This window comes from Oryx dammah, unplaced genomic scaffold (assembly GCF_014754425.2).
Source record: "Oryx dammah isolate SB20612 unplaced genomic scaffold, SCBI_Odam_1.1 HiC_scaffold_28, whole genome shotgun sequence".
NCBI classification, from domain to species: domain Eukaryota; kingdom Metazoa; phylum Chordata; class Mammalia; order Artiodactyla; family Bovidae; genus Oryx; species Oryx dammah.
In genome coordinates, this window is record NW_024070212.1 from 11,409,586 (window position 1) to 11,434,883 (window position 25,298).

The 25,298-nt window shown below is 38.4% G+C and overlaps 1 protein-coding gene across 1 annotated transcript; it reads right to left on the reverse strand.

Annotated features, from left to right (window-relative positions):
• Positions 1 to 21,047: 21,047 nt before the first annotated feature.
• LOC120855644 (T-cell surface glycoprotein CD1b-3) lies at positions 21,048 to 24,695 on the reverse strand. The gene is made up of 6 exons (XM_040230187.1): positions 24,635 to 24,695; positions 24,140 to 24,406; positions 23,197 to 23,475; positions 22,701 to 22,979; positions 22,163 to 22,256; positions 21,048 to 21,109 (listed from the first exon to the last, which is right to left on the reverse strand). The coding sequence occupies exons 1-6, from the start codon at positions 24,693 to 24,695 to the stop codon at positions 21,088 to 21,090; spliced, it is 1,002 nt and encodes a 333-aa protein (XP_040086121.1). The 3' UTR covers positions 21,048 to 21,087.
• Between the last annotated feature and the right edge of the window lie 603 nt (positions 24,696 to 25,298).

Sequence of the window (25,298 nt, forward strand, 5' to 3'; positions counted from 1 at the left end):
TCAGAAAGCATCCTAATGCCATGAAGACTAAGAGGTGCTGCAACAGTCTTGACCTCCTAATTTGTCTAGCATGGGGAACTTCCAGAATGGTGGAGTGAGGATCTTGGCTAACTCTCTTCCCCCCCCCCAAATGATAAAACTGGTCAATATTTTACATTGAGTCTCTGGAAATGGATCCAAGTTATACAACAAATTGAAAAGTGTTGAGAAAAACTCTTGAACTTGTAAGCACAGTACGGTTCTACTAGGGCAGGGAAGTCCATGGAAATGAGAAGCTTCCCTGCTGAAGGTGGCGAACTTGATTTAGAGAGAAGTAGAGAGATCACCCGAAACCAGGGGCATCACTAAACTAGCAAACTCGAAAGAAAAGAGATGTGAAAGTTTAACTTCCCAGTTGGCCTGGAGGTATAACACTGGATGGAGCAACAACTCTTCAGGCTAGCCGGAAAATTTACAAAGATACCTATGAGTATGATATGACTAATCTACCACATATCCCTAGCAGTCTGGAAGGCTGCACATGTACGAAACACTGAATGATGGTCGAAAAGAGCAGAAATACCCAACTTCAGCATTCTGCAGGTCCCTAGATGAAGATGAGGTTGGTACACATGCTGTGAGAAGAAACAAAAAAGACAGGAAGGAAGGAGGAAAGAAAGACAAAAAGTTAACAGAGACACCTGTGACTGAACACTATGGGAGAGTTAGACTGTATGGATTAGCCCACCCAGGCAAGTCATTACACAAACATATGAAGAAATAAAGAATGACAGGAACAAAGAGTAACATGGGGCCGTCAGAACCCACACACTGTCTATTAATATAGTATCCATTTTTCAACAACAAAAAAAGGAAGCATGAAAAGAAGAGGGAAGTGTGATTATACACAGGGGAAAGAAAGAAATCAATAGAAATTGTCTTTCATGCTGCTCTAGTGTTAGACATAGCAGAAAAACTTCAAAGCTATAAAACAATGAACATTAGATAAGTTTAAGTTTAAATAAATAAGTTTAAAGACCATGTTTAAGAATTAAGGAGAGTGTGACAAAAATGATGCAACAAATAGAGAATATCATTAAAGAGAATTTTTTAAGTAAATCCAAAATTTGAAACTGTATAATAAATTTCTAGTAGGACAAAATATAAATATACCAAAATCAATTATAGTTCTATATGCTAACAATCAAGAATCCAAAAATGAAGTTAGGAAAGCAATTTCACTTACAAAAGGCTCAACAGAATAAAATACAGAGGAACAAATTTTAATAAAAGGAATGCAAGACATATACACTGAAAACTAAAAAGGAGAAATTAATGCTGTAATAGGGAAATTTTTTCATGCACTCACAGTAGCATCAAAAAATAATAAATAATAAAATGAATGTTTAAATCTCATAAATTTTTGTTTCTAAGTATATTTGCTGCATGTTGGTTATAGTGAAACTAAACCATGTATAGGAAACCCCTTTTTATTCCAAAATTGGTAAGATTTTTTTTCATCAATATATGTTTAATTTTATTGAGGGTTTCATCAGACATATAGTGAGATGATATAAACAATCACATTAATGGATTTTCTTGTGTTATTCTTACGATCCTAGTAAAAACTCTACATGTAGTATCTAAATTTACTTAAACTCCTGAGTGAAATTGGATAATAGCTATTGGATGTTTCATTTATTGGTTTGCTTTGGTTTTTTTGTTTGCTTTGTTTATCTTCAATTCTTCTTGTCAATTTGCTAGGTTTTTGTGTTGTGATATTCTAGCCTCATGAAATGACTTCAATTTTTGTTTTCCATTACTTTATATATCTTAAAACTGATCATTATTAAGAGCCTGAAGCTTTATGGATTAGTCAGTTTTGCCATCAATTTCAATGCTTATGGTAACTAGTACACTTAAGGGATCTCTTTCTCTTGGCTCTTATTTGAATCATTTATAATTTTCAACAAAAATTTCCATCTCATTCTGAATTCAAATGACCTGAAATGAAGTTATACATAGTTTTCTCTTACTTTAACTCTTAGTTGTATCCAGTAACACCCACTTATTAAATTGCAGTGTTCTTCATTTGTGCATTATCTTGCTTGTCATTCCTTCCTGAGTTTATTTTCATATTATTATTTTTAAAAAAAAGATGTCTGAGTCTCATTTGGTAGTTTCTATTATGCTTTAATTTCTATTTTTTTTAAATTAATTTATTTATTTTTAATTTTTACTTTACAATTCTGTATTGGTTTTGGCATAGGTTGACATGAATCCACCACAGGTGTACATGTGTTCTATTTTAAAGATACAACCTTTATACTGACTTCCTTTCTTCTTCACTTTTCAATTTATTTTATGGTTCTTTTACTTGTTTCTTGAGTGAATGTCTAGGTCATTTATTTTTAATATTTCTTCTCTATAAATACTCTTGAAGCAATATATTGTTCTGTAAATGTACCATTATGGTCTATAGACATACATAGGCACTAAAGAAAATACATACTACCCTACAAAAAACAATATATAGTCAAAAGATTTAAATGGCATGTACCAAACATACTGCAAGTAATTGTACTAATTTGAAGAACTTCAGAATCATTCACAAAATGAAATAAAGCAAAAATGTTGGAGAAGAAAATCATTTTACTATTCCACAAGAAATCACACTGTTACATCAGTGAGATAACCACACACCAGTTTCAATTTTGAGGTTACTGAAGCCACAAGTCCCAACAATGAGCCGAGCAAAGCAGCAAGAAATTTCTGACAACACTCCCACAGCAATTAACAAAACCACAAGATTTCTTCTAAAATAAAATCATGCAGAAGATAAATTCTAAAAAAAAAATATTTAGCCAGCTTTAATTTTTTGGCACATAATATGATATTACTGATACCGGCATTATTCATGCAATGAACATGAACTTGGGTAAACTCTGGGAGAGGGTGAGGGACAGGGAGGACTGGCAAGCTGTCATCCATGGGGTAGCAACGAGTTACACGTGACTGGGCAACTGAACAACAAATGGTATGATTATTTCCTCCTTGCTTGCTTACTGTTTGCAGTCCGGCCTCCTTTCAGATGAAATTCCCCCTCCTCTGCTTCACAGACGAGGGGGAATATTCCCCTGGGGCTGTCCCACAATCACAGTCACAGATCCCTTTTGTTAACCTTCTTGCCAAGCCTAAAAATTCCCTGGAAATAAATGACAAGTTGTCACCTTAGACAAAGAAATCTTTCTATGTAAGACAATGATGGGGAGAAATCACTTAGAATTAATTTAAAACGGTATTTTTGAACACATTTATATGAATGTAAGGAGGTGTTCAATCTGCTGCTATTGAAAACTCTATTATCCAGGTAAGCTTCCTATATTTCCTCTGAAGAAGTCTGATTTACAACTTTAATGATATTAGAATAGACATTGCCAATTTAATAAAATGTTAACAGAATGTATAAAATAACATCAATTCCCATTATAGCTACAAGCATTTAATAGCCAACCAACCACTGTATAATAAAATATCATCTTTTAGTCGGATGGTGTTACTCTTTCTTCAAAGGTACAGGAAACAGAAGAGAAAGTGTTCAGACTGTCCAATACGATCACAGAGTTGGACCCTTTCTAAACTCCATTCTTCTATTAACAATTATTTAATCTTGCAAATCTGCCCACATAGTCAGCTCCTTCTTATGGCTGATTTTCAAGATTTTTATATATCCTCGTTCTTTTTCTTTCAAATCTAATTCTAAAGTTCAGTGGTGTTTTCTCTCTGAGGTCTAATTCTTTTTCAAGGTGATTTCCATTTAGATAATGATTCCATTCATGTGAATTTAAGAAGCCAATGCTATCCTAGATAATTTCAGTAGCAGGGTGCAAAATAGTCTCTTGACCATTCTGATTCACCTTGCTCTTATCATTGCTCTTACCTCTTATTAGATAACCTTCAGATTCTCCACAATCTTAAGGAAGTTTTTTCTAACAGCACCTTTGTGATTCTTCCATGAAGTTATCAATGAGTTCTTCCAGCTTTCACCTTTTGAAAACCTGTGTGCAGTTTCTCAGCTCTGTCTTCCGTGTCCTAGGACATAGAGTAACATTGGCCATTACAGTCATGACTATTGATATGAACTGGTTGCACTTGCCCCAAAATGTACAGTATGCTCTGAAGCCCTCAAAGCGCTAATTCCAAATGGAAATCCATGTCTTTCTCCTCACATTTACTTTCATTTCTCTTATGTATCTTAAGTAGTATTAAGTTTTCAGCTATGCTAACCACATCTGTTAAAGTGTGATTAACAGATGTGATCAACAATATACCAGCAAATTTGAAAAATCCAGCACCACAGGACTAAAATCTGGATTATTGGAAATAATAATCTGGATTATTATTTTTATTATAAATAAAAATCTGGATTGGAACATTTAGACCACAGGACTAGAAAAGTTCAGTTTTCATCCCACTCCCAAAGAAGGGCAATGCCAAAGAATGCTCAAACTATTGTCAGTTGCACTCATTTCACATGTTAGCAAAGCAATACTCAAAATGCTTCAAGCTAGGCTTCAACAGTACATGAAACAAGAACTTTCAGATATACAAACTGGATTTAGAAAAGGCAGAGGAATCAGAAGTAAAATTGCCAACATCTGTTTCATCATGGATAAAGCTTGAAAATTCCAGAAAAACATCTACTTCTGCTTCATTGACTACACTAGAGCCTTTGACAGTGTAGATCACAACAATTTGTGGAAAATTCTTGAAGAGATAGGAATACAGACCACCTTACCTGCCTCCTGAGAAATTTGCATGCAGGCCAGGAAGAAACAGGACTTTACATGGAACAATGGACTGGTTCCAAATTGGGAAAGGAGTACGTCAAGGCTGTATATTGTCACCCTGCTTATTTAACTTATATGCAGAGTACATCATGTGAAATGCCAGCTGGATAACTCACAAACTGAAATCAAGATTGCCAGGAGAAACATCAATCACCTCAAATATTCAGATGATACCATTGTTATGGCAGAAAGTGAAGAGGAACTAAAGAGCCTCTTGATGATGGTGAAAGAGGAGAGTGAAAAAGCTGTTTAAAAACTCAACATTCAAAAAACAAAGATCATGGCATCTGGTCCAACCACTTCACGGCAAAGAAATGGGGAAACAATTCTTGGGCTCCAAAATGACTGTGGATGGTGACTGCAGCCATGAAATTAAAAAACACTTGATCCTTGAAAGAAAAGCAATGACAAACTTAGACAGTGTATTAAAAAAAGAGACATTACTTTGCCTGCAAATGTCCATATAGTCAAAGCTATGGTTTTTCAATAGGCATGTATGGATGTGATTTTGAACGGTTTGCCTTGGAAACAAACATATAACATTCTGTCACTTTTGAGATTGCATCCAAGTACTGCATTTCAGACTCTTTTGTTGACTATGAGGGCTACTCCATTTCTTCTAAGGGATTCTTGCCCATAGTGTAGATATAATGATCATCTGAATTAAATTTGCCCATTCCAGTCCATTTTAGTTCACTGATTCCTAAAACATCTCCTGTTTGACCACTTCCAATTTACTTTGATTCATGGACACAACATTCCAGGTTCCTATGCAATATTGCTCTTTACAGCATCAGACTTTACTTCCATCAATCACATCCACAACTGGGTGTTGTTTTTGCCTTGGCTCCGTCTCTTCATTCTTTCTGGAGTTATTTCTCCACTGATCTCCAGTAGCATATTGGGCACCTACTGACCTGGTGAGTTTATCTTTCAGTGTCATATCTTTTTGCTTTTCATAGTGTTCATGGGGTTCTCAAGGCAAGAATACTGAAATGGTTTGCCATTCTCATCTCCAGTAGACCACATTTTGTCAGAACTGTCCACTATGACCCATCAGTCTTGGGTGGCCCTATATGGCATGGCTCATAGTTTCATTGAGTTAGACAAGTCTGTGGTCCATGTGATCAGTTTGATTAGTTTTCTGTGTTTTTTGGTTTCCATTATGTCCACCCTCTAATGGATAAGGATAATAGGCTTATGGAAGCTTCCTGATGTGGTAGACTGACTGTGAGGAAAACTGGGTCTTGTTCTGGTGGACGGGGTCATGCTCAGTAAACTTTTAATTCAATTTTCTGTTGATGAGTAGGGCTGTGTTCCCTCTCTGTTTTTTGACCTGAGACCAAATTATGGTGGAGGTAATTAAGATAATGGTGACCTCCTTCAAAAGGCCCCATGCACCCACTGTCCTGTTCAGTGCCCTTGACCCTGCAGCAGGCCTCCACCAACCCATGCCTCCACTGGAGATTGCTGGACACTAACAAGCTAGTCTGGGTCAGTCTCTTCTGGGGTCTCTGCTTCTTTCTCCTGGGTTCTGGTGCACAAAAGTTTTTGTTTGTGCACTCCCAGAGTCTGTTTCCCCAGGCATATGTAAGTTCTGTAATCAAATCCCACTGGCTTCCAAAATTAAATTCCCTGGGGGCTCTCAGTCCCTTTACCGGATCCCCAGGTTGGTAAATCTGTTGTGGGCCCTAGAACTTCCTTAACAGTGCAAGAATTTCTTTGGTATAATCGTTCCAAAGTTTGTGGGTCATCTACTCAGTGGCTTTATGGTGGGGTTAATGGCGATTTCCTCCGAGAGGGCTTATGCCACAAGCTGCATGACCCAGGTAGCTGCACCCAGAGGCCCTGCCCCTGTGGCAGGTAACTGCTGGCCCATACCGCTGGAGGAGATTCAGACATGGGTCTGATTCAGTCTTCATGGCGTCTTTGGGTCCTGGTGCACACAAGGTTTTGTTTGAGCTCTCCAAGCATCTCTGGCAGGTATGGGGCTTAATACTAAATATGATTGCACCCCTCCTACCATCTTTCTGGGGCTTCTCCTTTGCCCTTGGACGTGGGGTATCTTTTTTGGGTGATATCCAACATTCTCCTGTCGATGGTTGTTCAGCAGCGAGTTGTAATTTTCGAGTTCTCACAGGAGAAGATGAGCGCATGTCTTCTACTCTGCCATCTTGCCAAGATGCCTCTTGCCACCTGACCTGCCTCCATAGAAATCTGTATGCAGGTCTAGAAGCAACAGTTAGAACTGGACATGGATCAACAGACTGGTTCCAAATTGAGAAAGGAGTATGTCAAGGCTGTATATTGTCACCCTGCTTATTTAATTTTTTATGCAGAGTACATCATCTGAAATGCCAGAGTGGATGAACCACAAGCTGGAATCAAGATTGCTGGGAGAAATATCAATAACCTCAGATACACAGATGACACCACCCTTATGACAGAAAGTGAAGAGGAACTGAAGAACCTCTTGATGAAAGTGAAAGAGGAGAATCAAAAAGTTGACTTAAAATTCAACATTCAAAAAACCAAGATCATGGCATCTGTCCCAATTTTTCATGGCAAATAGATGAGGAAACAATGGAAACTGTGATAGACTTTGTTTTCTTGGGCTCCAAAATCACTTGGAAGAAAAGCTATGGTCAAACTAGATAGCATATTAAAAAGCAGAGATATTACTTTGCCAACAAAGGTCCATCTAGTCAAAACTATGGTTTTCCCAGTACTCGTATGGATGTGAGAGTTGAACTAATAAGAAAGCTGAGTGCTGAAGAAGTGATGCTTTTGAACTGTGGTGTTGGAGAAGACTCTTGAGAGTTCTTTGGACTGCAAGGAGATCAAACCAGTCCATCCTAAAGGAAATTAGTCCTGAGTATTCATTGGAAGGACTGATGCTGAAGCTAAAACTCCAATACTTTGGCCACCTGATGTGAAGAACTGACTCATTGGAAAAAAATCCCTGATGCTGGGAAGATTGAAGGCAGGAGGAGAAGGAGATGACAGAGGGTGAGATGGTTGGATGGCATCACTGACTCAGTGGACATAAGTTTGAGCAAACTCCCAGAAATGGTGAAGAACAGGGAAGCCTGGCTGCTGCAGCCCATGGACTCACAAAGAACTGGACACAAGTGAGCAACTGAACAATAACAACCACATTTTAGAGTAGTACTGTCTAACAAAACTAGCTGTATGGTGGAAATTTTCTATTCTCAATGTCTAGTATAGCAATTTAATTTAAGAAACAACAGTCTAAACTGAGCAGTTTAAACTGAAAACAATAACATTTTATTCTTTAATTTTATTTTATTTTTAAATATAAATTTGTTTATTTTAATTGGAGGTTAATTACTTTACAATATTGTATTGGTTTTGCCATACTTCAACATGAATCCGCCACAGGTATACACATGTTCCCCATCCCGAAACCCGCTTCCTCCTCACTCCCCATACCATCCCTCTGGGTCGTCTCAGTGCACCAGCCCCAAGCATCCAGTATCATGCATTGAACCTGGACTGGCTATTCATTTCATATATGATATTATACATGTTTAAATGCCATTCTCCCAAATCATTCCACCCTCTCCCTCTCCCAGAGTCCAAAAGACTGTTCTATACATACATCTGTGTCTCTTTTGCTGTCTTGCATACAGGGTTATCGTTACCATCTTTCTAAATTCCATATATATGCATTAGTATACTGTATTGGTGTTTTTCTTTCTGGCTTACTTCACTCTGTATAATCGGCTCCAGTTTCATCCACCTCATTAGAACTGATTCAAATGTATTCTTTTTAATGGCTGAGTAATAGTGTATATATACCACAGCCTTCTTATCCATTCATCTGCTGATGGACATCTAGGTTGCTTCCATGTCCTGTCTATTATAAACAGTGGTGTGATGAACATTGGGGTACACATGTCTCTTTCAATTCTGGTTTCCTCAGTGTGTATGCCCAGCAGTGGGATTGCTGGGTCATAAGGCAGTTCTATTTGCAATTTTTTAAGGAATCTCCACACTGTTTTCCATAGTGACTGTTCTAGTTTGCATTCCCACCAACAGTGTAGGAGGGTTCCCTTCTCTCCACACCCTCTCCAGCATTTATTGCTTGTAGACTTTTGGATCGCAGGCATTCTGACTGGCGTGAAATGGTACCTCACTGTGGTTTTGATTTGCATTTCTCTGATAATGAGTGATGTTGAGCATCTTTTCATGTGTTTGTTAGCCATCTGTATGTCTTCTTTGGAGAAATGTCTATTTAGTTTTTATCTATATTCCTATGGCTTTCTGTGATTCAAATGTGTCTAGCCCACAAATCACTCAGACCTTCTCTTCATGTCTGATTCTTGGTTCAGCCCAGGCTGGAACCCCTGACACACTTGACTGCTGACTGCAGTGCTTCATTTAGGGAGTCTGGAGGATCCATCTCCTCAACACACTACCCTACTCCATCCACACCATCCAGTCCATGATAGCTTATATTCTATGGCTAAGATGACTGTTTCCTAATTCTTTGCACTATTTTGAAATACAGCAAAAGGTGAATTGGCCACTGTGTAGACTGTTTTCTCATTAGCCTGAGTACCTTTTCTCTGAGCATCTCCAGCCAGGGTAGTTGATACTTCTTAGGTTCATGAAGGCTTTCAATGAGAAATATTTGAAGAGAAGATTTAATACTAGAATTCATCTTTTATATTTTTCATTCCTGTTAAATCAACATCTTGTCCATGTATTTCTAATTTAAATTTTTATTTCACTGTTCATACTCCAGGAAATTTGTTTTTAGTTGTTCTTAGTCTATATCATAGAGTGTAGACCCTCAGAGCAGGTGCTATTTCTTGTGGCAAGTACTTGTATAGACCTTCTTACCAGTTAATATACTTTATGAACTTTGGCTACTCATTTTGGTTTTATTACTTGGCTTTTTTGGACTTCGTATCCAAGATATCACACTGCATTTAATTATCATGTCTCTTTAGTCTTCTCCAATCTGTGACAGCTTCTCCAACTTCCCTTGTTTTCGAGTCCTGAATAATTTTGAAGAGCACTGGGCACATATTTTCCCACTTTGGATTGTCTGATATTTTCTCATGATTAGTTTGGGGTTGCAAGTTTGAGGCAAGAATACAACAGATGTGACAATCCCTTCTCATCACACCATATTGGGGCACATGATCAGTTCAGTCTCTCAGTCGTGTCTGACTCTTTGCGACCCCATGAATCGCAGCACGCCAGGTCTCCCTGTTTATCACCATCTCCTGGAGTTCACTCAGACTCACATCTATCGAGTCCATGATGCCATCCAGCCATCTCATCCTCGGTCGTCCCCTTCTCCTCCTGCCCCCAATCCCTCCCAGCATCAGGGTCTTTTCCAGTGAGTCAACTCTTCACATGAGGTGGCCAAAGTACTGGAGTTTCAGCTTTAGCATCATTCCTTCCAAAGAAATCCCAGGGCTGATCTCCTTCAGAATGGACTGGTTGGATCTCCTTGCAGTCCAAGGGACTCGCAAAAGTCTTCTCCAACACCACAGTTCAAAAGCATCAATTCTTCGGGGCTCAGCCTTCTTCACAGTCCAACTCTCACATCCATACATGACCACAGGAAAAACCATACCCTTGACTAGATGGACCTTAGTCGGCAAAGTAATGTCTCTGCTTTTGAATATACTATCTAGGTTGCTCATAACTTTTCTTCCAAGGAGTAAACGTCTTTTAATTTCATGGCTGCAGTCACCATCTGCAGTGATTCTGGAGCCCAAAAAAATAAAGTCTGACACTGTTTCCACTGTTTCCCCATCTATTTCCCATGAAGTGATGGGACCAGATGCCATGATCTTGGTTTTCTGAATGTTGAGCTTTAGGCCAACTTTTTCGCTCTCCACTTTCACTTTCATCAAGAGGCTTTTTAGCTCCTCTTCACTTTCTGCCATAAGGGTGGTGTCATCTGCATATCTGAGGTTATTGATATTTCTCCCAGCAATCTTGATTCCAGCTTGTGTTTCTTCCAGTGCAGCATTTCTCATGATGTACTCTGCATAGAAGTTAAATAAGCAGGGTGACAATATACAACCTTGACGTACTCCTTTTCCTATTTGGAACCAGTCTGTTGTTCCATGTCCAGTTCTAACTGTTGCTTCCTGACCTGCATACAGGTTTCTCAAGAGGCAGGTCAGGTAGTCTGGTATTCCCATCTCTTTCAGAATTTTCCACAGTTTCTTGTGATCCACACAGTCAAAGGCTTTGGCATAGTCAATAAAGCAGAAATAGATGTTTTTCTGGAACTCTCTTGCTTTTTCCATGATCCAATGGATGTTGGCAATTTGATCTCTGGTTCCTCTGCCTTTTCTAAAACCAGCTTGAATGTCAGGGAGTTCACAGTTCACATATTGCTGAAGCCTGGCTTGGAGAATTTTCAGCATTACTTTACTAGCATGTGAGATGAGTGCAATTGTGCGGTTGTTTGAACATTCTTTGGCATTGCCTTTCTTTGGAATTGGAATGAAAACTGACCTTTTCCAGTCCTGTGGCCACTGCTGGGTTTTCCAAATTTGCTGGCATATTGAGTGCAGCACTTTCACAACATCACCTTTCAGGATTTGACCAGCTCAATTGGAATTCCATCACCTCCACTAGCTTTGTTCGTAGTGATGCTTTCTAAGGCCCACTTGACTTCACATTCCAAGATGTCTGGTTCTAGATTAGTGATCACATCATTATGACTATCTGGGTCGTGAAGATCTTTTTTGTACAGTTCTTCCGTGTATTCTTGCCACCTCTTCTTAATATCTTCTGCTTCCATTAGGTCCATACCATTTCTGTCCTTTATCGAGCCCTTCTTTGCATGAAATGTTCCCTTGGTATCTCTAATTTTCTTGAAGAGATCTCTAGTCTTTCCCAATCTGTTGTTTTCCTCTATTTCTTTGCATTGATTGCTGAAGAAGGCTTTCTTATCTCTTCTTGCTATTCTTTGGAACTCTGCATTTAGATGCCTATATCTTACCTTTTCTCCTTTCTTCTCTTCACAGCTATTAGTAAGGCCTCTCCAGACAGCCATTTTGCCTTTTTTTTTCCTTTTCCATGGGGATGGTCTTGTTCCCTGTCTCCTGCACAATGCCGTGAACTTCATTCAGCCACAGTCAGCTACACATGGACATCACCATATGGTCAACACCAAAATCAGATTGATTATATTCTTTGCAGCCAAAGATGGAGAAGCTCTATACAGTCAACAAAAACAAGACCAGGAGCTGACTGTGGCTCAGATCATGAACTCCTTGTTTCCAAATTCAGACTTAAATTGAAGAAAGTAGGGAAAACCACTAGACCATTCAGGTATGACCTAAATCAAATCGGAGCACATGATAGTATCATGATTTATGACTGGCAGTGATAATCCAGATCACTCGACTAATGCTGTGTCTGCCAGGTTTTGCCACCCAGGTTACTACTTTACCTCTCACACTCTATGAACTGGAAATGAGAAACTAAGTTCAGCCCACATTTAAGGCAGAGAATCAAATTCCACATCCTAGAAGGGGAGTTCCTACGCAGATAGTCTGAGATTTTTCTGTAAGGAAGACTTACCTTTTCCCCCATTTTTAATTTATTTTTTGCATATCCTATTTGTGTGGGATCATGTTTGATTAATTTATGCTTTTAATTTTACTAAGATTTTTAGGACCTCCTGTCACCTCTTCTAACCACATCATTGACTACTCACTAACTTTTCCTTATAAATCGGTTCTCCAAGTTGAGGCCACTTAAAACATCATCAGAAAGGATACAAGCCCCCCAGTGTTCATTGCAGCTCTGTTTGCAATAGCCAAGACATGGAAGCAACCTAAATGTCCATTGACAAAGATATATTATGAAAACACTAGCCAAAAGGAAACTGGCATGTTTATACTAAGATATGACAATGTAGCCTTAGAGAAAAGGAAGCGTTATAAGGTATAAAGAAGGAAATGCATAACAAAAATAGCTATAACATTTCAAACATTTACTCATCTAGGAAATATATCTTCAAAATTATAAAGCAAAACCTGATTTTTAAAACTTTTTTTAAGTATAAGAATGATGGTGAGTTCTTTTAATGTTCTTGTAAGTAAAATAGAAAAAGCAAATCTATAAGTATGTATAAGTTTTGAACAACACAATTAATAAATAAGATAATTGATATATTTATTTTTTAATTTACCAACAGAAAAGTATGTATACTTTTCATGTACATATGAAACATTTATTCAGATGAATGGGTAAAAAATGAGGTATATCTAAACAGTGAAATATTATTCAGGCTTTATGAAGAAGGAAATTTGCAACAGCATGAATAAATCTAGAAGGCATTATGTTTAGTGAAAGAAACTAGTCACAGAAGGACAATTACTGTATGATTCCGCTTATATGAAATATCTAAAATAGTCAAATCCATAGAAGCAGGGAATCAAATGGTAGTTGCCAGGGACAGAAGAGGGAGAAAAGGGAAATTGACTTCTAATGGTATATAAATTTTCTGTTATGCAAGATGGCTAAGTTCTAGGGATCCACTGTGTAATACTTATAGTTAACAGTATAGTGTTGTGCACTTTAAAATATGCTAAGAGGTTAGACCTCATGTTAAGTGTTCTTACCAAACAAAAACAAACACAAGTGAACATAGGAAACTTTTGAAAGTGAAGGATATATTTAGTACCCTGGTTGTGGTGATGATATCATGGATGCAGGCATGTGTCCAAACTCACCAAGATATCCACTTTGAATTGTTAATATATCAGCTATACCTTAATAAAGCTAAATGTATGACATGTTTTCTTTTTTCCATGAAGCAATGGGAATAAATTTCAAGTGTTTAAAATCATGCAAAACGTTTTCTGACAAGTGGAATTAAACTAAAAAATCAATGATGAAAAATATAACAAAAATTCTTCCATGTCTGGAAATTCAGAAATACAAATTCTAAATAACTAGTGTGTCCAAGTGGTCATTAAAAAATGTATTGAAATGATAAAGACAATATGCCATATCACACTTTCTAATATTTCTAATAAGTAGCAAAAGCCATGCTTAAAGCAAATTATTCACCTTAAAAGTATATATAAGAAAATCATGGCTGTAAATTAACATCTACATCAAGAAATTAGTAACATAATTCAATGTTATGATTTATAATAAAAAGCATATATGGATGGCATTGGTCCCCATTTCTGGCCAGAGTTCCTAGAAACCTTGGAATTTCCTAAATGTTGAGAATAATCAAGTCATATTTTGTTAGTTAATGAGGTAATTTTGGAAAACCCCTAGAAAGCCTAAAGATGAAGGGAGTTGTCAGTGGAGAAAACCACGTGATTGGAGGGTTGGACCTTTCAGTCTCACACCTTGACATATGGGGAGAGAAGGACTAGTGATTGAATTCATCCTGATAGCAAGTGATTTGATTAATTTTGCCCACGTAGCTTCCATAAAAACCCAAAAGAATGATGTTTGGGGTTTCCCTGGTGACTCAGCTAGTAAAGAATTTGCCTGCAAGGCGGGAGACCTGGGTTTCCTCCCTGGGTTGGGAAGATCCCCTGGAGGAAAACATGGCAACCCACTTCTGTATTCTTGCCTGGAGAATCCCCATGGACAGAGGAGCCTGGCAGGCTGTGGTTCAGGGGGTTGCAATAAGGTCGGACATGACTGAGTGACTAAGCACAGGACATGGTGTTTGGAGAGCTATCAGTTTGGTAAAAATGTTGAAATACAGGAGAATAGCTTGCTTGGAAGGGCATGGAAGCTCCACAACCTAAACCCATATCTTTCCCTATGTATCTTCCATTTTGCTGTTACTGTTCTTTTGTAATATGTAATCTAATAAGTAAATGTTTCTCTGAATTCTGTGAGCCACTCTAGGAAAGTAATCAAATTTAAGAAATCTAAGAATGGAAACATATTAATAGACATTAACATGACAAAAAGATATCATGCACAAGCCAATGGTAAATTAGAAATTTGAACAACTTGGAAAAATTTTTTTGATTTATTTTATTGCAATATGTTAAAATCTGCGGCATAGCAAAGTGATTCAGTTATATATTTAATTATATATTTATATATACATTCTTTTTTATATTCTTTTCCCTCATGTTTATCACAGGACACTGAATACAGTTCCCTGTGCTATGGGCATTATTGTTTATTCATTCTATATTTTAGTGTGCATCCAATAATCCCAAAGTCCCAATCCATTCCTCCCCCATCCCACACCTCCTTGGAAAGTACAAGTTTGTCCTCTATGCCTGTGAATATGTTTCTGTTTCATAGGTAGGTTCATTTGTGTCATATTTGAGATTCCATATATAAAAGTGATATCATATATTTGTCTCTCTTTCTGAATTACTTCACTTGGTAGGATAATTCCCTAGGTCCATCCATGTTGCTGCAAATGGCATTATTTCATTGTTTTTTATGACTAAATAGTATCCTAATTGGAGAAGGAAATGGCAACCCACTCCAGTATTCTTGCCTGAAAAATCCAATGGACAGAGGAGCCTGGCGGGCCACAGTCCATGGGGTTGCAAAGAGTTGGACATGACTGGGCGACTGAACAACAACAGCAAGGGCTTCTCTGATGGACTTCAGCTGCCTGAACCTCCTGCATTTATGCTACTCTGGAGATGGAACCCAGAGTTCAGAGTTTGGGCCCCAGGCTTTGGTCTTCCAATTATCATAGATGAGGCATAAGGCCTCACAGGCAGGAGACCGATGGCAGTCTCTATCCGACCCGGCTGGAGCCCAGGAGGCAGAGTGAGTGCAGGGGCCTTAGGAACATGGGCGGCAGCCGCACTCTAAGTGTCTCTCCAGCTCTTCCACGAACGAGGAGCCGTCTGTGCACTGAAAGACGTACTTCCGCCGCTTGCTGCGGGTGGGCTGGCAGCCCTGGGGCCCGCAGCCCCCACGACACTCCATGACAGAGTTTATATGAAAGTATGGAATCTAAGCCTTCAGCCAACTCTGTTGCTCTGGAAGATGACACCTATTACACAGATTTACTTCAAATAAAGCTTGACAACTTAAACAAAGAAAGTGAAAGCATTAAAGGTGAATTGTCCATCCAGCGAATGAAAGCATTACTTGAGAGCAGGCGGGCTCTGGATATTGAGCGGAAACTTTTTTTAAATGAAAGGCACCTCCAGCTTTCCCAAAGTGCAAATATGAAACTGAGAGCTAAATTAGATGAGCTAAAACTGAAGTATGAACCTGAAGAGAAAATTGAAGTGCCTGTACTCAAAAAGAGACGTGAGGTCCTGCCTGTGGATATAACCGCTCCTAATGGTTTATGTGCCACCAGTGATGATGGGAAAGAAGTTTATAGATTATCACCACAGAAAGAGGAGGCACAATCCTATTCTAACGGTTTGGAAGATAACAACTTGCAGCTAGAAAAGACAGTTTCTGTAAACACATCAGGAGTCATTCTCTCTCCTTACAAAAATCTGCCCATGGATGTTCAGCCAAGAAAGGAAAAGAAGTGTGTGAAACTTACAGGAGTTCCAGCTGACTCCGAAGCCTTAAGTGAAAGAAGTGGAAACACCCCTAACTCTCCCAGGTTAGCTGCTGAATCAAGGCTTCAAAGAGAAGTTAAACAAGGGAAAGAAACTGTAAGCAAACTGGAAAAAGCAGCTTGTAAGAAATCACACCCTATTGTATATGTATCCTCCAAGTCAACTCCAGAGACCCAGTGCCCTCAGCAGTAAAGACTTTTCCTTCATCAGAATAAGGTACCACTTGCCCCAAAGATTGCTCTGAAGCTTAAAGATTGTCTTTATCTGAGGATATCTTCTTGCAGCCTATTTTCCTTCTACTCATTGTGCCAGGAACTGGTATTTTCATGCTTTGACCAAACATTCAAAATGTCATTGTGATTCTAACCAGGAGAGTTCCTTAAGTGATGAACTGTGAATCACATTGAATAGACTATTAACTGAAGGAAAGTGTTATTATAAATCTATTGGGTGCATTGTATATAGATTATTAAAGTACCTTCAGAGCCATATATACTTGAAAAGAGAACATATTATTATATTTTCCTATATACATTTTTATGAACGTAGTTTTTCACTATGTTGTGAAAATAGAAAACTTTGTTTAAAAATATATTGTAACTAGATTTTGTCAGTGTTTAAAGCATATATGTTCATCTTTGTATTCATTTACATGATTTAAGTTTTATTTCGATTACATGAAAAATACAATTTTGAAATTTAAAATAAAGCTGCTACAATTAAAAAAAAAATAGTATCCTATTGTATATACGTACCATATGTGTGCTATGGAGTTGCACAGAGTCGGACACGACTGAAGCAACTTAGCAGCAGCAGCAGCAGCAGCAACCCTTTGTAACCCCATGAACTATAGCCTGCCTATCTCCTCTGTGCATGGAATTCTCCAGCAAGAATACTGGAATGAGTTGCCATGCTCTCCTCCAGGAGTTATTCCCAATCCAGGGACTGAATCCACATCTCCTGTGTCTCCTTCATTGTAGGCAGATTCTTTACTTGGGAAATCCATGGCAACTCTATTTTAGTTGTTTTGAGGAACCTCCATACTGTTTTAAATAGTGACTGTACCAATTTATATTCCCAGCAAAAATGTATGAGGGTTTGCTTTTCTCTACACTCTCCTTCTCCAGCATTTGTTATTTGTGTTTTTGTTGTTGTTGTTTTTATGATAGCAATTCTGACTAGTGTGAAGTAGTACCTCATTGCAGTTTTGATTTGCATTTCTCTAATTATTAGCAATTTTCAGCATCTTTCTGTATGCTTTTTGGCCATCTGTATGTACACAGCCTTTTAAAACATAACATACCAAAGTTGACACAAAAAAGAAATAGACAACTTGAAAAAATAGTTTTATTTTTTAAAATTAGTTGTGAAATTTAAAACTCTTCCCCCAAAATTTTTTTTAAAATATAAAAAATAAAATAATAAAAACTTTCCTGGAGGATAGAAACATAGGAAAGATGTCTCAATTTATGAGGCAAAAAACTCTCAATGAAATAATTCTTGAAAAAATTATAAGAATTTTTAAAAACTAAACATTGTAAATAAAATATTAGCAAACTGAATCCACATAATATATTACAAACAAAATAAGTTTTAGAAACACACTTTTGTTTTGCCATTTGAGAATCAATAAGTGTGATTCATAGCTTTAAAAGTAAAAGAAAGATATAGACAATTTGTTATCTCAAGAAATGCAGAATAAGCCCCTAGCCATTCATAATATAATAACAAAAAACATTTAGCAACTTTGAAAGAAAGTATTTTTAATCTGATAAAAAGTATACATGAAATATTATAGAAATTATTATAACTAATATTAACTCTTGAGTAATTCTTATCCAAGTAAAAGGATGAGAATGCCAGCTGTCAGTTCTATTCATCAGTGTACTGACATTCGTAATGAATACAATTGGACAAGAAAATTCAATAAAAGATAGCATGAGGATTGAAAGAAGCAATAGGAATTTTCTTATTTAAAGTTGTCATAAAAGTATGCACAGAAAACCTAAAAGGATCCACAGATAAAATATTAAACTTAATAAGTCAATTTAACACAGATACTGGCAAGAAAGGCAGAATTTTTTTAAATATTTCAGTATATTAAGAAAAAACATCACACAAACACATGCACGTGCCTACATACTCTCATACAAAGCCCTCGTATTTTAAGACTTAAGACCTATTTCTGAAAGTCACTCATCCAGAGATCATAGTTAAACTCATGAGTAAATTAACATTTTCCAAGGTCATGTTTTTAGAGGAAAGTCATAAGTTCAAGAAGCCACCTCTGAGGAAGGCTAACATGGGGAAAGGAGGAGAATGAGAAGAGTAAAGAAAACAGAGGAAAGGTGTAAAAAGGATATGACAGTTGTTGCAAAACACCAGAAAGCAGAATAACATAAGAACTTTTAAGCAAATAAAACTCTAACTTAGTTGTTTTACAAAGAAAAATAAAACTCCTTGTGCTCATTAACTAAAATATCCAGAGGTAGCTCAGTCTACTGATCTGCTCCTTGATTCTGTCACTATTCTGTTATATTTGAGAACCTCATTGCTGGGCCAGCTTTACCCATGGAACAAAATTCTATATCAACTTTGAGGAAGAGAGAGTTCCTCCTTTTTCAAACACCAAATATAACTATAGACTTCCATGACGTCAGATCAGCAATTATTCCAACCAAGTATTGCAGGAGGAGGTGAAATGCTGTTCATTATCTCAGATCTTGGTTCTCATCTGGGGTCAATTTTGCCCTCTTGGGATATTTCAAAATATCTGAAAATATATTTGGTTATTATAACTGGGAAGGTGCTATTGGCATCTAGTGAATAGAGGTCAATGATACTGCTAAAAATCCTACAGTCCAATGAACAAGCTTCTATATCAAAGAATTATTCAGCCCAAAGTGTCAGAAGTTTAGGGCTTGCAAAGTCTTTAGACAAGACGTTCTTAAACTTAAGAGTACATCCAAATAACCTAAAAAACATATTAGGAAACAGAATTCTGGTCCCCATTCCAGGATTTTTTGTTTCAGTAGGTTTAGAGAATGGGAGCCTGAAAATTTCTTCTTCTAACAAGCTCACAGGCACTACTGCTGCAGCTGATTCATAGTCCACACTCCAAGAAACACACTGATGAGGGCCCTGGCCTTAGCAGAGGGTGCAGTGAAGCATACAACAGCATACCTATCCTGTAAGAGTGGCTGGAGTTGGAGTTTAATGCATCCTGGAGAAACAACCAGCTATGCTAATAGAGAGGAGGAAAAAATATGTTTTTAGTCAGTCCCTAACCTGCCTGAATCCTAAAGTCCACATCAGCCTAAAATATTCAGGTGGCAGAACTGCTTCCAGCACCCCTGGCTTCTCCAAAACTTCTGCTTTCTCTAACCTCCTTTCCCAAGTCCTACAAAAAATATACTCATATTCTATACCATCTGCTGTTTTAATTTAAATGAGTTTGGATTTTTTTAAAATGGAGTATCAGGACTTTCCTGGTAGTCCACCAGTTAAGGCTCCATGCTTCCAATGCAGGGGGCATGTGTTACATCCCTGGTAAAGGAACTATGAGTCTCCATGCCAGACGGTATGGCCAAAAAAAAAAAAAAAAAAAAAGAGTTTTTATAAAAAAATATAAAATAGGCAAAAAAAAAAAAAAAAGAAAATGTAAAGAAAAGTCAGAGATAAAATTGACATGATAAAGATATCAAAGTCCCTGAGAACAAGGAAAGTCCTCTTGACTCATTTGCTTGAATATTTAACAACCCACCTGCACCATTACCCCTTCCATATCCTGCCTGTCATTCATTCTCACTGAATAATGATAAACAAGATATTTCTCTGGTGAATTTTTATAGGAAAACTATAGTTACAGTATGGGCACAAGTAGTTTTCTTCAGAAGTGTTCAGGGTAGAAATAAGGAGAGTATGATATATTTTAGTAAGAGGAAAATTCAGAATATTAACTAAAGAGGAAAAAAAGGAGATGATTTTGAAAAAAAAAAAAAGACTGTTAATGTGGCAAGGAAGTCAGATTATTTCACTAAACAAACACATACATAAGAGATCTTGCCTAGGATTCACTTAGAGCAAACCTTGCAAAGAACTTTCTTTCAAAGAACTCATAAGAAGGAAAAGAAAAACATAAAGAACTGCAATGTTCTGGGTAAAAAGGAAAGTAGATCTCTGCATGACATCAGTCAAGGGATGGTTATTTCTACTGTAGGACCAAGGAAGGCTCCCTGGAAGAAGAAGGAGCTCAGCTTCTCCAAGATAGAAAATCATTCAAGCAGATACAACGAAATTAAGTTAAAATGCTGGTCATCTCTGCAAATACAATTATCTTGACATAATTACAGTTAGCTCACTTTGACAAATGATATTTCAGTAGAAGGAGTGAAAAAAATGTTATAAAATAAGAAGCCAAAGGGATGTCACAATTTAGTCCTGCACATCATTTCATTTAGTCTGAGATACATTCTTTCTCACACTTCACACCTGAAATCTGTGTGGATTCTACTAGTGATATTGTCTTATAATGTACACTTTATCATTTTTCCACCAGTATATAAATTATGATTTATCTAAAGCTTGTCAGAACACTGATTTGATCAAATATGATGGTTATCTGATGAAATATAGTGAAATTGACTCCTGGGCTGTCAACCTGAGTTTCTGGGCTCCTGGGTAATTGCTCCAAATGGGAAAGGAGACATGGTCAGGGATCACAAGATAGTCTGATATGACCTGTTAAGAACACAAGCAGTCAGACAGTAAAGGACAAATTATGACATTGCTTACATGTGGAATTTTAAAAATGATACAAATAAACTTATCTACAAAGTAGAAATAGAGTTACAGTTTTATACAGCAATCTTATGGTTACTAGGGGAGAGAGAGTGAAGGATAAATTGGGAGATTGGAATTGACATATACGCACAAATATATATAAAAGAGATAATTAACAGGGGACCTACTGTGTATCACAGGGAATTCTAGTCAATACTCTGTAATGATCTATGTGGGAATTTCTATTCCCACATATTCTATTCTAAAAAGAGTGGATATATGTATAACTGATTCATTTTGCTGTACAACAGAAAGTAACACAATATTTATATCAACTATATTCTGACCAAAAAATTTTTTTTAATTAAATAAAAAAGAACAGAAGCAAATAAAATTACTCTACATAGATATTTGTATAGCTATGTTCATGGCAGCAGTATTCACACAGCCAAAAAGTAGAATCAACTCAAGCTTCCATTGGCAGATAAATAGATAAAATTTGTTATACAGTCTTAAAAAGGAAAGAAATTCTAATATGTGTTGCTACATGAATGAATGATGAGGACACAGTGCTGCATGGAATAAGGCAGTCACAAAAAGAAAAATAGTGATGATTCCACTTATAAGAATTACTTAAAGTAGTCAGATTTCTATAGACAGAAAGTAAAATGAAAGTTGCCAAGGGATGAAAGAGCAATGAACGAGGAATGGACTTAATGGGCATAGACATTCAGTTTTTCAAAATGAAAAGAGTTCTAGAGATTGGTTGCATACAACGTGAATGTACTCAATCCTATTCAACTTTATGTTTAAAATGACTAATGTGGTAAGTTTTATGTCATGTATAGTTTACCATAACTTTAAAAAATATATATTTACATAAAAATGTGAGTTGGGCAGAAAGGGGAAAAGTTCTGATGGAAATGCTGAGACTAGAATGATGTAGTAGACTAAATGGAGGGAAAGAGTGAGAGAATGGACAGAAAGGAAAGACTAAAAATAAAAACTCACCAACGCCTCCAAAACCATAATGCAAGACATATCAAGAGGATCAAGGAGGGCACTATTATTGCCACAAATATCAAGCCAATGTACGTGGGGTGTCCTGGCAATATGGAGAGGACACAAGGATGTCACTTCAAACCCATTCACTAGTTCGCCTGGCCTCCTTGCCCACCTGAGTGCCAGTACCACCATTACCTGCTTACGGACATTGTTGGTTCCCTTTCTCTTATTTCCAGATGTCATATAGTCACAGCCACCCTTAGTCTCTCCTTCTTGCCCCATCCCACCCAGTCTATAGCCCTTCATTCTTACCTATTCTATACCTTAGATCACTATTTTCATTCCTTCAGCACTGCAGTCCCAGAAATAAACCTCAACTTCTATCTCTCTCTCTTTGCCTCTCCCTTCCTACCTCTCCCTCTGTCTCTCTCTCTTCCCCATCTCCCTCCGTCTCTCCGTATCTCACTCATCAAATCCCTCCCCTTCCCGAGGCCCTCTCTCTGTTCTTGAGGACCATCTTCTCACATCCCCAGTTCCTTCTCACCCCAGTACAGGATGATATCCTGGTCTCCTAGACTGCTGTGCTTCACTCGACAACTCAGGCCAGCTGCCTCCCCAGCCGCCACATCCAGGGTTACTCGGAGATACCAAGTCCAATCAGCATTGGGCATGATGTCTCCTCGCTGAGTACCAGGCTGCTCCTGCTCGCCCCTCATCCACATCACCCACACAGGTTTTGGGTAGAATCCTGAGACATGGCAGACCAGCAGTAGGCGGCCAGGCCCAGGAGTGGGGTCACTGGACAGCCAGGCTTCAGGCTTCACTGGGGTAGGAAGGGGTAAAAAGAATACCAAGTTATGTCTCTAATCTAGAACATACAGAGTCAGAAACCCACAAGTGTGGACAGTGACCTCTTCCACTTCTTTGCAAACCAAATAATGTATTGATTAAACCCCTCTCTTCATAGGTACCTCCTACTCTTAAATTGAAAGGTGGTGGGAGGTGAAATAGGAAAGTCTTGAGGAGAAAACAGGATTAACCTTGCCTGTGCAGTTCCGCCTTCCCTGCATCGAGGACACCCAGGAGATATCGGGGGCAGGTTTTGGAGAGGAGCCTGTCTATGATAGCCAAGATTCCTTGGTACTGAGTAATGAAAACACAAAACCACTGCGCCTCGCTGCCTCCCTTTGGCTCAGGCACACATGAGTGATTCTTGATGCTCACGAAATCCAGTCCTTCAAAACCTGCTCTCAAGAAGCTTTGTATGGCCTTCCCAGAATGCAGCTCACAACCTGCTATGCCCTGAATCACAAATGGGTCTATAAAGAAAGAAAACAGAGACATGGTGATTTTAAAACACACAAGAAAGAAGGAGATGGGGAAAGAACATGGGACTTTGGATTTGGATGGAGAGAAAAGTCAAAGATATGAAATGATGACCCAAAACCCAGTTGCTGTACTCAGAGACTTTTCAGAAAGATGAGCATTCCAGAGAGGTATGCATGTTGTAAACGGTGGAAATGGGCTCTTGTAAGGAAGTTGGGTGGGCAAGAGGGGAGAAGAGGAGCAATGTGTGATGGAGTCAGGAGTGCAGCACTCCAGGGTAAAGGGGAGAGTTACACTGAGAGAAGAGATCAGGCAACAGTTGCTTGAGCAATGGATTGGAGAAGTCACACTTTAGTTCCTTCAGGCACAAGGTAGGAAAAGGAGCTTTTTCCTTAGGATCTGAGAGAAGCAAGCTATGCACAAACCAACCAGGAGGTGGCTACAAAAGAGGAATTTCCTCTATAACAGAAGAGTGCAAGAAACAGGAAGAATCTGGGATACTTGGTGGAGGTACGGAGTCAGAGTGGGAGAATACTCTGGGGGAGTATATGCACGCGCTTGGGTAAAAAGGGAAGGAGAGGACATGATCAGAGGAAGTCTGAACCAAGAAAGAGAAAAGTCATCGTGAATCTCCCCAGTTCAGAGGACTGTACTCACATTCAAACTGGAATTCACTTACAATATCCTGCACTCCCCGAGTGAACTCAATGAAGTAAACTCGGAAGAGTTCCTGCAGCTCAGTCACCTCCTCATCACTGAAGTTGCCCTTCGACCAGGGCTTCAGGAAGATGGCAGTGCCTGAGCCACTGTCCCAGCCATGAATCTGCAAATCGTCCAACCAGCCTGAGCCTTGATTTTGAGTCCAGGTGCTGTTGGCAAATGTCGAAATCTGGATGAGATGGAAGGAGGTTGGCCCCTGGAATGCTGTGGTGGTGGAAGGATAGGAAGAGTGAGGAGAAAGAGAGAATTAGGTTGGAAAAGAACCCAGAGTCTGAATAACAACATAGAGGCTTAAACACTCCCGGCTCCAGCCCCAACCTCCAGAATGGGGGAGAGGGCAAGAGACAGGAGAGCCCCGACCCTTCTTGCTGATGCAGCATGTTTTTGTCCAGAGCCCCTCACCTGGGCTGGGAATATGAGAGTTACTCTTACCATCCTCATTGTCACCACCTGGGATGATAACTGCTAGCAACAGAAGTGGCAGAAGCAGCATTTCAATGGGAAGTAGAGCTTCTGACTCTCAGAATTGGCATTTGATCTCTAACTCAGCAAACTTTTTTCTCACTACCCTTGTAATAACTTCCTCTCTCTTCCAACTGACAAATCTCTGACCTACATTGCACATCACAGAAAAACTTTCCTCTGACTCATTTGGGCTCCCACCCTGCCTCTCATTTCCACTCTAGTGCTTCACTTGTAGATTTTATTTTCATGTCTCTGACTTTCAGCTGTTCTCCTTGAACTCAGCTTTTTTATATATTTATTACCTTGGAAAAGCTACCATGTGATGTTGAAAGGTTATTTCACCTCCCTAATCCTTTATTTCCACATCTGTGAAATAAGAGGGTAATATTAAACAATTGCTCAGCTTCCACTCTGTTTTAATCTAGAAGAGTTACATTGGTTTATCCATCCAATTTAACTGCCCTCCCCACAGCCCATCTCCTCTGGCACTTTGTCATTATCTCTTACAAGTATCTAAATGATCCCTCTTTCTTATCACATCTCTCTTGCCTCATCTAACCTTGCATTCTCCTTTGTGTGTTAGAGTGTGTGTGTGTGTGTGTGTATGTGTGTGTCTGTGTGTGTCTGTGTC

Excerpts from the sequence above, each read along its gene's own strand:
- LOC120855644 (XM_040230187.1), bottom strand. The coding sequence starts at position 24,695 with ATGCTGCTTCTGCCACTTCTGTTGCTAGCAGTTATCATCCCAGGTGGT. Across the intron at positions 22,980-23,196 it reads GGCGGAACTGCACAGGCAAG|TGAAGCCTGAAGCCTGGCTG; the intron begins GTTAATCCTGTT and ends TTCCTACCCCAG. Across the intron at positions 22,257-22,700 it reads GGATATCATCCTGTACTGGG|GACACCCCACGTACATTGGC; the intron begins GTGAGAAGGAAC and ends CCATATTGCCAG.